General features: G+C 45.2%; 1 protein-coding gene across 13 annotated transcripts in view; it reads right to left on the bottom strand.

Annotated features, from left to right (window-relative positions):
• The window catches only part of ERI3 (ERI1 exoribonuclease family member 3), a 123,007-nt gene extending 112,624 nt beyond the window's left edge, over positions 1-10,383 (bottom strand). For 5 of the 13 annotated variants that reach the window (XM_037149306.2, XM_037149307.2, XM_037149308.2 and 2 more), the window contains exons 1-2: positions 9,945-10,291; positions 7,871-7,946 (exon numbers count right to left, since the gene is read on the bottom strand). In XM_037149306.2, the coding sequence (XP_037005201.1) occupies positions 7,871-7,946; positions 9,945-10,154 (286 nt within the window). In that variant the 5' untranslated portion in view covers positions 10,155-10,291. Of the gene's footprint in view, positions 1-7,870; positions 10,292-10,312 lie in introns of those variants that run through there. The other 8 variants (XM_053660357.1, XM_053660358.1, XM_053660360.1 and 5 more) reach the window with 7 other exon arrangements.
• Between the last annotated feature and the right edge of the window lie 1,666 nt (positions 10,384-12,049).

Here is a 12,049-nt window from a genome sequence, read left to right as displayed (position 1 = left end):
GGTCAGGTAGGAAAATGTCCTTGCATGTAGGAAAAACACGCAAAGTATTCGGGGTGATGGGGCGTTAGGTTGGCAACCTAACTCTCAAATGGTTAAAACCAATTCTTTGTACTGAACTTCCAACTTCTATGTAAATTTGGACTATTTCAAACTTTTTAAAAATTATCTTTTAATCCATATGCAATGTGGCTTAATAAAAGAAAAAAGAACCCTGGCCAGTGTGGCTCAGTTGGTTCTAGCATCATCCTGTAACCAAAAGATTGAGGGTTTGATTCCCAGTTAAGGCACAGAACTATGTTGCAGGTTTGATCCCTAGTCTGGGTGCCTACAATCCCGGTCCAGGCGCTATGGGAGGCAACCAATCAATGCTTCTCTCTACACCCATGTTTGTCTCTCTCCCTTCCTCTCTCTAAAAGCAAAAGGAAGAAAGAAAAACGAAGGAACGAGGAGAGGGTGGCAGGGAGGGAGGGAGAAAAGAAAAAGAAAAAAGAAACCGAGAGGTCGGTGAGGGGAACATGGGCTGCACGCCTCCTTCAGGCAGGGAGGCCGGTGAGTTTTGGACTACGAGCCCCCAGCTGGCTCCCGCACTCCTGCTCATTGGCGCCTCCTTGAGAAACACCCCTGCCCTCAGTGCAGTGGAGCTTCACCTGCCCTTGTTGCCTCTGACATCTCAGGGATTTCTCTTTTCTACTGACGTCTTTATGCTTCAGTCACAAGTGTGCAGAGTTTAAGTCTAAAACTTATATTACCAACCGGGACTTTTGGTATTTAGTTGAGGGGCAGAATACAAAAGAAACAGTTCATGATTCTCCATATTTCTGCACAAAATCTTTCATCAGAGACCAAGACTTATACACATTTATTCTCAGATACTCTTTTCTCTCTCCTAGTAAATTAATGGTAGTAAGCAGCCAATGGAAAGGAGGAAAATGAATGATTCTCTCCTTAAAACGAAGGGACCAGCCCCCCAGGGGCAGAGGAGGGGTAAACAGGGACTGCCTCGGGGGCCAGCCTGATTTGGAGAAACAGGCCTGAGCCACAGCCCCTGGAGGATGGTCTCCGTGCAGAGTATTTACACAACAGACACCAATGGCTCCTCTGCAGCCATTACTGTCGGTCAGGTAAATAACGCATGTGCCAAAACACACATTTAATGAGGGAAATAATATGCCTTTATAAAAAGCCTCAATCTGTATTTACCTGAGAGACCAGAGAAGCACCAAATCACCAGATTAGTGGAACCACAGAGGAGTCATTCTGGTGTCTTGGGTAAATAGACATTTTATAGCCTTCCATTACTGAAGAGGGGGAGGGAGGGCAAGGGGGGCATCCTTTAATATCCACATACACTGGCCAGGGGAGTGTGGGGGGATGGGAAAGAGAGAAGCCCATCATGAAATATGGGATCTGCGATCTACTCCCACCCCTTCTCTCCAACCACATATACTTGGAATCTGGGGGAGAGGGGAGGATAAGGGTTTGTACATCCCTGGATTCAATCCATTCCATTAAAGCCAGACTGGGAGGCAGGGGATTCCTGAGAAACTCCAAAGCACCAGAGGAAGATTCTGAGTCCCGATTACTAGAAACACCTAGGTCAGGCGCAGCTTCCCCAGTTCCCAGTCCTGGGGCAAGTCCCTGTCCTCACCTGACCTGTAGTACCACAACTGCTCAGGCACCTGAGTCACAGAAGCATCAACATTGAATAAGTGGTACCTGTCTGGAACTCACTCAACCACGGGCTGTATCTTAGGCAGCTAAAATGGCCTGGGAAAAATATAAATAAACTACACGTCCTCAAAAGTCATAATCTTCCATCTAATGAACGCATCCTTACTGCCGGAGCACTTTCTGTGAAAATCAGACTGCCAGAGGTGAAAGAAAACCCAACTGGCGACACAGGCAAGCCAGCCAGTGAAAAGGAGTCCCTGGAAGGGAAACAGACTGCACGAGAGGCTCACGTGGCGAGGAAGAGTAAGACGAGAACCCAGGGCCCCAACACAAGCCTTATCACCTGTGCCCCAAGCTTTTAATGCAACCTCACAGTGGAAGCCAAGGGCCTGAAAACTAGGTCTGAAAGGTAGAGGTTGAAACAACAGTTTGACATGCCCTGGAACCTCTATACAACTTCCTGATGGTGCCAACGTGGAATGGAAGAAGGACTCTAAAGCTGAATCCTCAACTCCACAAAACATTCTTTTCTCTATAACCTGTCACTCCCTTGGCTTGTAGCTACTAGCTGCTTCTGCTCCAACGCAGAGCTAGGGAAAGCTCGCCCGACACCAGAAGCAGCTGCTAATCCAAAACTATCAGCAGAGCTAAAGTCACTAAAGACCTTCAAGAACACCAAATTCTGGTGGCAACATCACAGGACACGAGGTTTACTCTCCCGCCTGTCCCAGCAGATCGAGGCAGCACAGAAAAAGAAGTGACTATGATTTGCCTGCCATTTGCTAACCCATCAGCCATACCCACTAGCTGGGGCAAACTCCACAAAGGGAAACATCTCTTCATAAAATTCTGCAAGTCAGTTGTAACCCCATGGTACACAAGAAGGGGCAAAGGCTTATTTCTTAGCACACCATGAACAGGATAGAAGTGGATGAAGGGCAGGGTATAGTGCTCACTCTGTTAAGCACTTCCCACACTCATAGACAGCATCTGACCCCAGAACCTTCTACACCCCTACTTACAAGATGGAGAACTGATATAAAAATAAGTAGTAGGAGTCACATAGATGTCAAAATGCTGGTATTAGCCCTGGCTGGTGTGGCTCAGTGGATTAAGCATGGGCTGCAAACCAAAAGGTCGTCAGTTCAATTACCAGGCAGGGCACATGCCTGGGTTGCAGGGCCAGGTCCCTGGTGGAGGCCACATGAGAGGCAACTATACATTAATGTTTCTCTTCCTCTCTTTCTCCCTCCCTTCCCCTCTCTCTAAAAATAAATTTAAAAAATCTTTTAAAAAATGCTGGCATTAGCCAAGCTTAGGTTCGAATCCTTACTCCACCATATCCTCTTTGTAATAATAGCTATAATAACACCTATCTCTTACAGGCTCAATTTAGTCACACAATGTATAATAAAGTGCCTGGCACAATAATAAGTGGTCAGTAAAAGAGAACTATTGTTGTTAATACAACAATGATAAAAAGGAAAGAAAAACATTTTCTGAAAATCTACAAGCCGGGCACACTATTGGGAACTTACATATTTCATCTCATTTGGTCCTCTCAACAATCAAGCTAAATGGGTGACATTATTACCATTTTACATATGAGAAAACTAAGGCTCGGAGGCACTCAGGTTTTGGGGGTCCAATTCTCCTCTCCCACATCTGAGGACCCACATTTTCCCATTGGATTGATTCCCCCATCAGCCATAAGACTAACAGTGCATATCAACTTCAGTTTTTCTTTTGAGGTAAGGTGTGACTTTAACTAAACGTAACTCAACCACAAGCAATAATTAATTAGGCTTGTCCAAGTCATTCAAATTAGTTTACATAACATTTTTAAAAAATATTTAAAGAAGAATAACAAATTGCGCCCCTGAGTACACAAAGGAGAAGCAGGAAGGGGAACCCTGGATAGAAACAACTGTGTCACAAGGGACTCAAGGCCTCCTCTCAAACCCGGTTCCAGAGGAGCAAACCCTGCCACCTCGCAGAGCGGAGACATCGGCGGAGGCAAGGTGACAACCGGCTCGTGCTCAACTCCCTGGACCTTGGCAAATGCTCTTTCCTCTGTTTTAAAATGTACTTCCCCAGGCACATAGTGCTCCTCCTTCTAAATCCAGCTCAAATCTCCCCCTTTTAGGAGCTTTTTCTGACACTTCATCATAAGGTTAAGTGTGATCCAGTAGCAGTTTATCGCTATTTCATAACTTTTATCTTCCTATATTGTTAAGGTTTTCGGTTATCTGTTTCTCCCCTATCAGTCATTTTCAGGGAGGTGAGGATGGAAGACAGCAGGTGTAGACGTATGTGTGTGCACACGTGTTTAAAAAATCCTGTCTGAGCCCTAGGTGGGTGGCTCAGCTGACTGGGCATCATCCCACTGGTTGAGAATCTACACCAAAAAAGGATGCACGTTCAATCCCCAGTCAGGACACATACCTAGATTACAGGTTCAGTCCCCAGTTGGGGTGCATACGGTAGGCAGCCAATTAATGTTTCTCTCTCACATCAATGTTTCTCTCCCTCCCCTCGACACTCCTTCCTCTCTCTCTAAAATCAATAAGCATGTTCTCCAGTGAGGGCTTAAAAAAATCATATCCAACATGATAATTTCTGACTTGTTTTTGGTCAGACCCCTGAATGCATTTTAAAATTTCAAGTAGCATTAAAAAAAAGCATAAGATTAGTTTTTCTCATGTAAAAGTGCATGAGTTTTAAAAGTCTGAAAAACACTGAATTAGACATAAATCCTTAAGGGCAAGGATCAAGTCTTATTCATTTCTGTATTCCCAGCACAGAGCCAGGCACAAGTAAGTGCGAGTCAGTGTTTGCTAAAAGAATGTGTAAGCCCAAAGTCATGATGTCAACTGCTCTGGAATCAAAACACGTTAGAGCAGAGCAGGGCATAAGCACCAAGCAAAGCGTCTTTCTCTCACACTCTCTGTCTCTCGGCTTCCTCCTAAACCACCCCACTCTGTCCTCCCGGTTAGAGAGAGAGAGAGACACCGCCTTGGTGCCAGAATACTATTAAAAGGATTAATTTAGGGACCAGTGTTTGGACTGTCACATCCAATCACTACCCACAGATCTACAGCTTCCCAAATCAAGCTCATGCAAAGAGGAATCAATTGCAAGGACACAGAGGGTCTGAACAGGCATACTAATGGCCTCCTGAGGTGCCAGCGGCCAGCTCTGACACTCCCATAAATTATCTGCCTTTTGATTTTACCTGTAGCTGTGGGGCACAAGGCACAATTTTGAACATATCAAAGCAATCTCTCGTAACCCAAGGCTCCCCCAAGAATGTCCCCAAAGGAGGATGGGCTAAAAACAATGACCCAAAGGGAATCTACTTCCTGGCAGGCCTGTTCCTGGAAGCCAACAATTAAAACCCAACAGGACCAAGTGGATAAAGTGGGACCCAAATCAAGCCTAGCAAATCTGGACAAGGTATGCATCAGAATGTATTTCTGCAGTGACTACACATCTCTCACTCCAAAGAAGAGAAATCACAGCAATAAACTAACAGAACTCCGTCTGGAGGCAAATCTGCACTAGTTCTCCCAACACCTGACCGTATGGCCTCAGGCAGCAAGCACACTTAACCTCGCAGGGCCTCAGTTTCCTCAATGGGTAGCAGGGATGATAATGAATACTGACCACCTGACCCACTCCCGGAGTGGTGGTGAAAGTAATAAAAGACATCTAGAGGCTCTTTACAAAGATGTAGGTCCACAAGGGTAGCAACACTAATAAATGACCCTGACAGACTAGGAGAAATGACTGGTCACACTTCGGTGAATTACTTTCGGGTAGCTGCTCTCTCAATTTGCTTTACTGATGGTACTGGGGCTAAGGCCCACTCGGAATAAAGTTCTGGGATTCTAAATGGGACTCCTGATGTCTGAAAATATTCCAATATGAAGAGCAGTGCCTTGCTTTAGATGTAACTTCCTCCTGTCTGCTGGCTGCTCCGCCAGGGTCTATGTTTCTACCCTATGGCCACAATTACAATCGTGAGGACCCAACTGTTGCTGACTGCTCTCAAAAATTATTATTCAAAATTACTGTGTAAGATACTATTAGTAACAAAAGTTATCAATTATGTAACAATTAATAATTTTCAAAATTATTGTGCAAAATATCATTGGTAACTAAGGTTAAAGACACTGCGCTGAGAGCTTTACATACATTATCTCATTAAAACCTTTAACCAACCCTATTAAGTTCCATTATCTCCATTTTACCGGTAGGAAAGCTAAACTCAGAGGTAAGTCACTTAGCCAAGATCACAGAACACCGTTATTAGAAACCTACAGGCTACCCTTCAGTGATGCAAGCACACTGGGGTTTTGAAGAGGCTAAGGACAAATCATCAGACACTCAACTTTATTTGGTCCTTGTGCCTGACTAGGAGACATTCCCACAGCCAGGAAAAAGGTCATCAGTTTGTGATAAGCAAGGACAGACTAAGTAAGACATATAATTTAGGAATAATCTAGGAATTGTTCTCAATTCCTAGAAAGCTTAGGAAAATGGGTCCTCCTCTGTGTGCATAGTTCCAGAAGTTTAAAGCAACTGACATTAAGCTAAGATCTAGATCCCTAAGACCAAGATCCCAGCAGGGCTCCATTTATTCTATACTTCTTTAAATAGGAAAGGCTTCCCAAAGTCTTTTCAATCCATCGACACCAACTTTCCCTTCCTACACCTTTTCTAGTCTGTGAAATAGGAGCTGGTATTGCTAATATCTTTAAGCTCCAGTAAATGTCCTGAAAATTAGTAGTAAAGAGAACAAGTATACATATATAGGCAGAGATTCACATATTCAATCTTTAAGTGTCAAAATACTGCCTCAAAGAGGAAAATATAAAATACTACCCATGTAACTGCCACAGCCTCCTTACTGGTCTCTTTGCTCTAGTGTTATCCTCTTCAATCCATTCTTAACACTGAAATCAGAGCAGACTTTCTAAAACACAAATGTATTATCAGTCCACCACTTAACACCTTTCCATGGATTCTTACTGCTCTTATGAGAGTCTGATCCAGGGTCTGGAAAACTATGGTCCATGGGTCCAATTGCAGCCACTGTTCTTATAGTTTACTGGGACACAGCCATGCTCATTCATTTTCATCCTATGGCTGCATTCATGCTGTAAGAGCAGCATTGAGTAGAGTTGAGTAGTTGTGACAGAGAACCACAAAGCCTAAATATTTACCAGTCCTTTACAGAAAAAGATTGCTGACCTAGCCTAATTTTTCCCCCCACCTATAAGGTCCTGGACTCTGTTTACCTTTCCCACGTCACTTCTCACCACATTTTCTTGCCTCCTGCCCAGAGTACTCTTTCAATCACACTAAACTTCAGTTTCTCAAATTCAACAAAACTCTCACATTCACACATGGTCCCTCATATTTTCATTCCAGAAGAAGAGGTTACTTCCTCTTCTGAGCCTCCTCTGAAAGGTTTTCCCTGAGCCCACTGGTCTGGGTGAGGGACCCTTCTGAGTACTCCCAAAGCACCTACGCTGACCTTATTATAGCACCCTCAGAATATATTATAATTGCTTCTTTACTGCCTGTCTCCCCCATGAATTGGTAGGCTCTTTGGTGTCAGGGACAGCAGCTATCTTATTTACCACCGCAATCCCAGGACATAGCAAAGTGTCTGGCCCTTAATTATTAAAGAAACAGCCTCTGAGATCCTGGCTATCAATCATCAGAGTCCACCTTTTAGTCAGCCCCGATCCTTGTAAAATGAAAATAGGCTAGAATTAACCATCTATCCAGAGGTGACTCACAAACCAAATTAAACCACGATCCCAAAGGTCTTGGTCAAATGTATTATCAAAAGTCAAAATGAATGTGTTCCTTCCTACTGTCTGAAGATGTCTATTTCTTAGAATAAAGAACTATTCCAGCTCTAGTAAACCTTTCAGAACCTGAAGTAGATATATATGCAATGCCCAGGAAGAAACCATGACAGAACTTGAAAGTCTGGATACCCCAAGTCAACTCTTATACCTTATAGACTTTGAGTAAGTTTCAATGGCCTTTAAGCATATGGTGTCTTGTCAGAAAAAGCTACAGAAAAATCCAATCTGCACCGGCCCTGACCCCTCACCCTCCAAGCCCCAATACTCATAAGGAAGAAGTCAAGCCAAACTTGATCATGCAGCAGGATTCTCACCTCTCCTTACTTCGAAGATGCCAAGGCTGGTGGCTGGGGATGCTGAAGGTTCTGTGAGAGCTGGAAAGCCCCAATGCTGTAGATAAATACACATCTCTGCAACAAGTCTATTTCAGTACAAAGGATCAAATCCCCAGGGGGCTGCTGTTTGAACCAATTTAAAAACCAACAGTATACTTCAAACTTCTGAACTCAAACTACTTTGGGGTAACAGCCAACTATGTGGAAGCATGGTGCCCGTGCAGAAGGTTCAGAAGCTACTAGCAATATATTTTTGGAACAATGAATTTCATGTTCTCTAGTAGCATACTTCTCTTCCTAAAGACGCTTATCTCCTAGAAACTCCAAACAGTTACAGTATCTAAATTTGGACTGAGAAAGAGAGCCACGAAGTGGTGGCTCTCTGGATAATCCCAGAATCCTAGTCTAGTAAAGGAGGTTGACAATATTCAGAACTCAGGAACTGAGGCTGGGATTGGAGGAAGTGTTGGTTGCCACAAATGCTCAAGCCACATTGCAAATGGTCACATAAACCAAGAAATTTGCAGGATACTTCCAGGTTTGCCTCAAATTCTTAGAAAGTCAAAGTAACCAAATCCCAAGTAAAATCATCAATGGACAACTAACATATTTATTGCCTAATTAAGATCTTCCAAAGGTCTAGAAGTTGCAGAGGAGCCCTTATAAGCCAGCAATGAGTGCCCTTTGCACAAGAAACACCTAGGTTTGGAATCGCCTATTCCTGTCTACCACTTTTTATACATGACTTTATTCTACTTGGGTCCTCTGAGAAAATGCCACTCGCCAACTTACCCCACCACAAACAAAACACTTTTCAAGATGAAAGGGAATAAAAGCACTTTTATTTGGAATTTTAAGTTGAAAGGAGAGCTCTCAGCCAAACTCCATGACCTAGCTAGAGGATTATTTACAGGATCCTTGGGCAGGAATTGTTAATGAGCTTTTAATTTGGAGTGCTTAAGTTGCCAAAGTGCTCTGAGCTCCAGTGAAGCACCACAGAATCCATAAAGGAAACCTTATCAATCACTTCCCGGCAGCTCTCTTCTCCCGCCCCCCCTACCTCTATGAGGAAAGCCAGCCAAGTGGGTTTCTAACCAAGATCACAGACATACACATTAGTGGTGTCACACTCCAGGTCCCTGTTTATAAATTGGCTTTTAAATGGTAGGGTATTCAAGTATAATATACTTAAGCTCCAGGCATGAACCCACTAAAACAAGGCATGCTGTGTATGATAAAGTCAGAATAAAGCAGAATTTGATGAAGCCAATTTCTGGTAGAAACGCTACAATCAAAAATCATTCAGCCAATCACAGCCTACTATAGTTCAAATAGTGCATAGTCTTTCGCCAATAGGATTCGTGTTTTCTTTTGCCCTTCAGCTGGGAGACTGCTAAAATGTCTGAAAAGAGCCAATGACATAGAGTGGCCAGACACTTGTAGCAGAGGCAACCATAGGAACCATCAGTTAACAAAATCCAGCACTAAGGACAGAATCCAAACCCCCAGTGAGGGGCCACATTCAGCATCTTCCAAATCAACAAGGAGCGGTTATATTTTGCAAGAACTCAAAAGTCAAGCCTCAATCCTAGTTCATGCTTTAAGAAAGCACCTGTTGCTGTAACATTTGCAGAACAAACAGAAAGCAACCCCAGTTAGGCCCCTTATTCAGTCCTTCCACCATCACTACCACCACTACAGATTCAGATTTACATAGGGTAAACTGCTAATCTGTGTGTACTTGTGGGTGGTGGGAAAGGAGAAAGGGGATGTTCTATCTACAATCTCCTTGCTGGGTTTCTATCCTCTGGTCAAACCCCTCACCCTCCCTGGTAATCCCATGTAAGAAATCAGCACCGTTAGTCACCTCACCCAATGTCTTGCAGAGCCCTGCCCCGCTCCCTCTCTGCCTGAGCGTTACTCAGTAGATCACGCATCCAGGGTGAGCACATGGGCCAGCACCCAAACCGCACAAACTGTGCGCGCCGCGACCCGCACCCCGGCATGCATCAACCAGGGCCCAGATCTAGGGGGGCCTCTCTGCATCACCCACCCCAGGGTGTTGCCCCCAACTCGGGCCCATCCAAGTCCAGGGGAGAGTAAGGGGAGGGGCAGGGGGCCAGGAGACCAGCCCTCCTTCCCAGGGCCGCCCCCGCCCCCAGTCCGCAGCGGGAGAGGCTGTCGCCATGGCAACGCCCCCTCCTTGGGGCCAGCGCGGCAGGCTCCCTCCAAGTGCAGGCCCCGACGTCTCCCTCGGCCTCATCAGGCGCTCAGGGCAGTTTATGGCGGCGGGCGCGGCCCGCGCCGACTGCGGCGCTGGCCGGGCAGAGGCAGGGCCAGCGCCGCCCGCTCCCCACCGCCCGTAGCCGGCTGCCTCAATAGCGGCAGCCAGCACCACGAGTCCACAACACACCGACTCACCTCCGCGCACTCTGACCCCGTTCGACGCAGCGGATGGGCGGGCGCGGTGGCCAACCGCTGAGCCCGCCACGGGCTACTTCGACCAATGGTATGCAGGTGGGCGGGGCTTCTTCTCTACAACTGTTCTCTCTCCCGCCGACATGCGCGCTGAAGAGTGTCAAAATGGTGATCCTCCGTGGCCAGCCTTATGGGACTTGTAGTTTTGAGGTTGTACGTACTCAGAAGAGTAAACTGGGGCTCACTACCGACTGTGAAAGAAATTTTTTTTTTTAAATGAAAACTTTGCAAGGCCTAGAGCGACCCAGGTCTACTTCTCGTTTTCCACCTTACAATATATTCATAAAGTGAGTATAGGTTCATAAGGCGACGTTATATTTAGATGACACTTTCTCATGATTTGTTCATTCAACAAGTCCACTCTCTGTGGAGGGCCAGGGGGAAGAACTGAGAAAAGGTGTGTTTTAGGCTAAGAAGAAAATACCTGGCTTTTTTTCCTTAAGATATCTCAAGGACCTTTCTAAGAAAGGAAAATAACTTGTTCGGGTCGGCTCCAGAGGGTACTTAAGGGTTAAAAGGATTCTGGCCTTAACTGTGGGGAGCTTCCACAGACAGCCTCTTCCAGTCTCTTCTGTCTGTCCAAAACCAGAGATATGTTTCTTCATCCAGGTTATGGCCCTCAGGGAATTCTTGGGTACCAGGTTCTGAGCCGGGATACTATGCCCTTGGCCAAGCCAGCGATGGCTTTGACAGCTCCCAAACAGTTGAGAACCATCTCCTGGGCCTAGCTTCCCTCACCAAGCCCTCTGTCTGCTGTCTGCATATTTTCACTTAAGAGAATTGATGCCATTTCTGGGTCCTGCCACCTCTGTGAGATCCAACCTTCACATAATTGTTCCTGCTTGAGCTGGGACTACCTTCCTTAATGTCACATTATGTGATTCTGCTTTGCATCTGTAGAATTTATCACATTGTTTTATAAGTATCTATTTCCCTTTTGTCTCTCCCCCAGGGCTGTAAACTCCATTAAGGTAAGCATATTTCCATATTGTTCGCGCTATATCAGTAATACCCAGCCCAGTACTAGGCAAAAGCAGGCATGCAATAAATGCTTGTGGACAAATGAGGTGAATAAACATCAGCAGGGACAGATGTCCCTTAACCCAAGGTCAGTAAAGTGGAAGCACATTTGCCTGTATTCTCTGATTCTGGACCTGGAGTTGGGGCTTCCTCCTACATTAATGTCATTTAAATATTAATCCTAGTTGATCAGTCAGTCAACATATATTTATAGTACCTCTACTAAGTGCCTCTACTAAGGCACTGTTTCTGTTGCTGAGGATTCACTGAATAAGACACACAAAATCTGTATCCTCAAGGAGCTTTTAAATTGGGGAGGGGAAAGGTGGGACAAATAAACAAGTATGGAAATGGATAAATAAATTTAAACAAATAAAAGGCCCTGAGATGGCCTCTCCTGTCTCTCACTTTATTATATCCTGAATCTGGCCTGAGAATAGAGCATAGCCAACCATCTCGGCCATAAGAATGAAGTAAACCTATACTATCTGGGTTACAGGCTTTCTATAGTAGGCGTACCCTGGGCCACCTCCTGGCTGGTGGTTTAAGTGACTGAGCTGAAGTGAACTCTGAGAACAGGGACCAAAAAGAGGACCAAGTTGGTTCTTCTACTGCCCTGTCAACCCACCAGGAAAAACAACAAGATGGCCATCAAAGCTG

This window comes from Artibeus jamaicensis, unplaced genomic scaffold (assembly GCF_021234435.1).
Source record: "Artibeus jamaicensis isolate MK-2021 breed Jamaican fruit bat unplaced genomic scaffold, CSHL_Jam_final scaffold_847, whole genome shotgun sequence".
In the NCBI taxonomy this organism is placed as follows: domain Eukaryota; kingdom Metazoa; phylum Chordata; class Mammalia; order Chiroptera; family Phyllostomidae; genus Artibeus; species Artibeus jamaicensis.
Note: the sequence above shows the minus strand (reverse complement) of the source record. Positions and strands in the feature narration are given on the sequence as shown.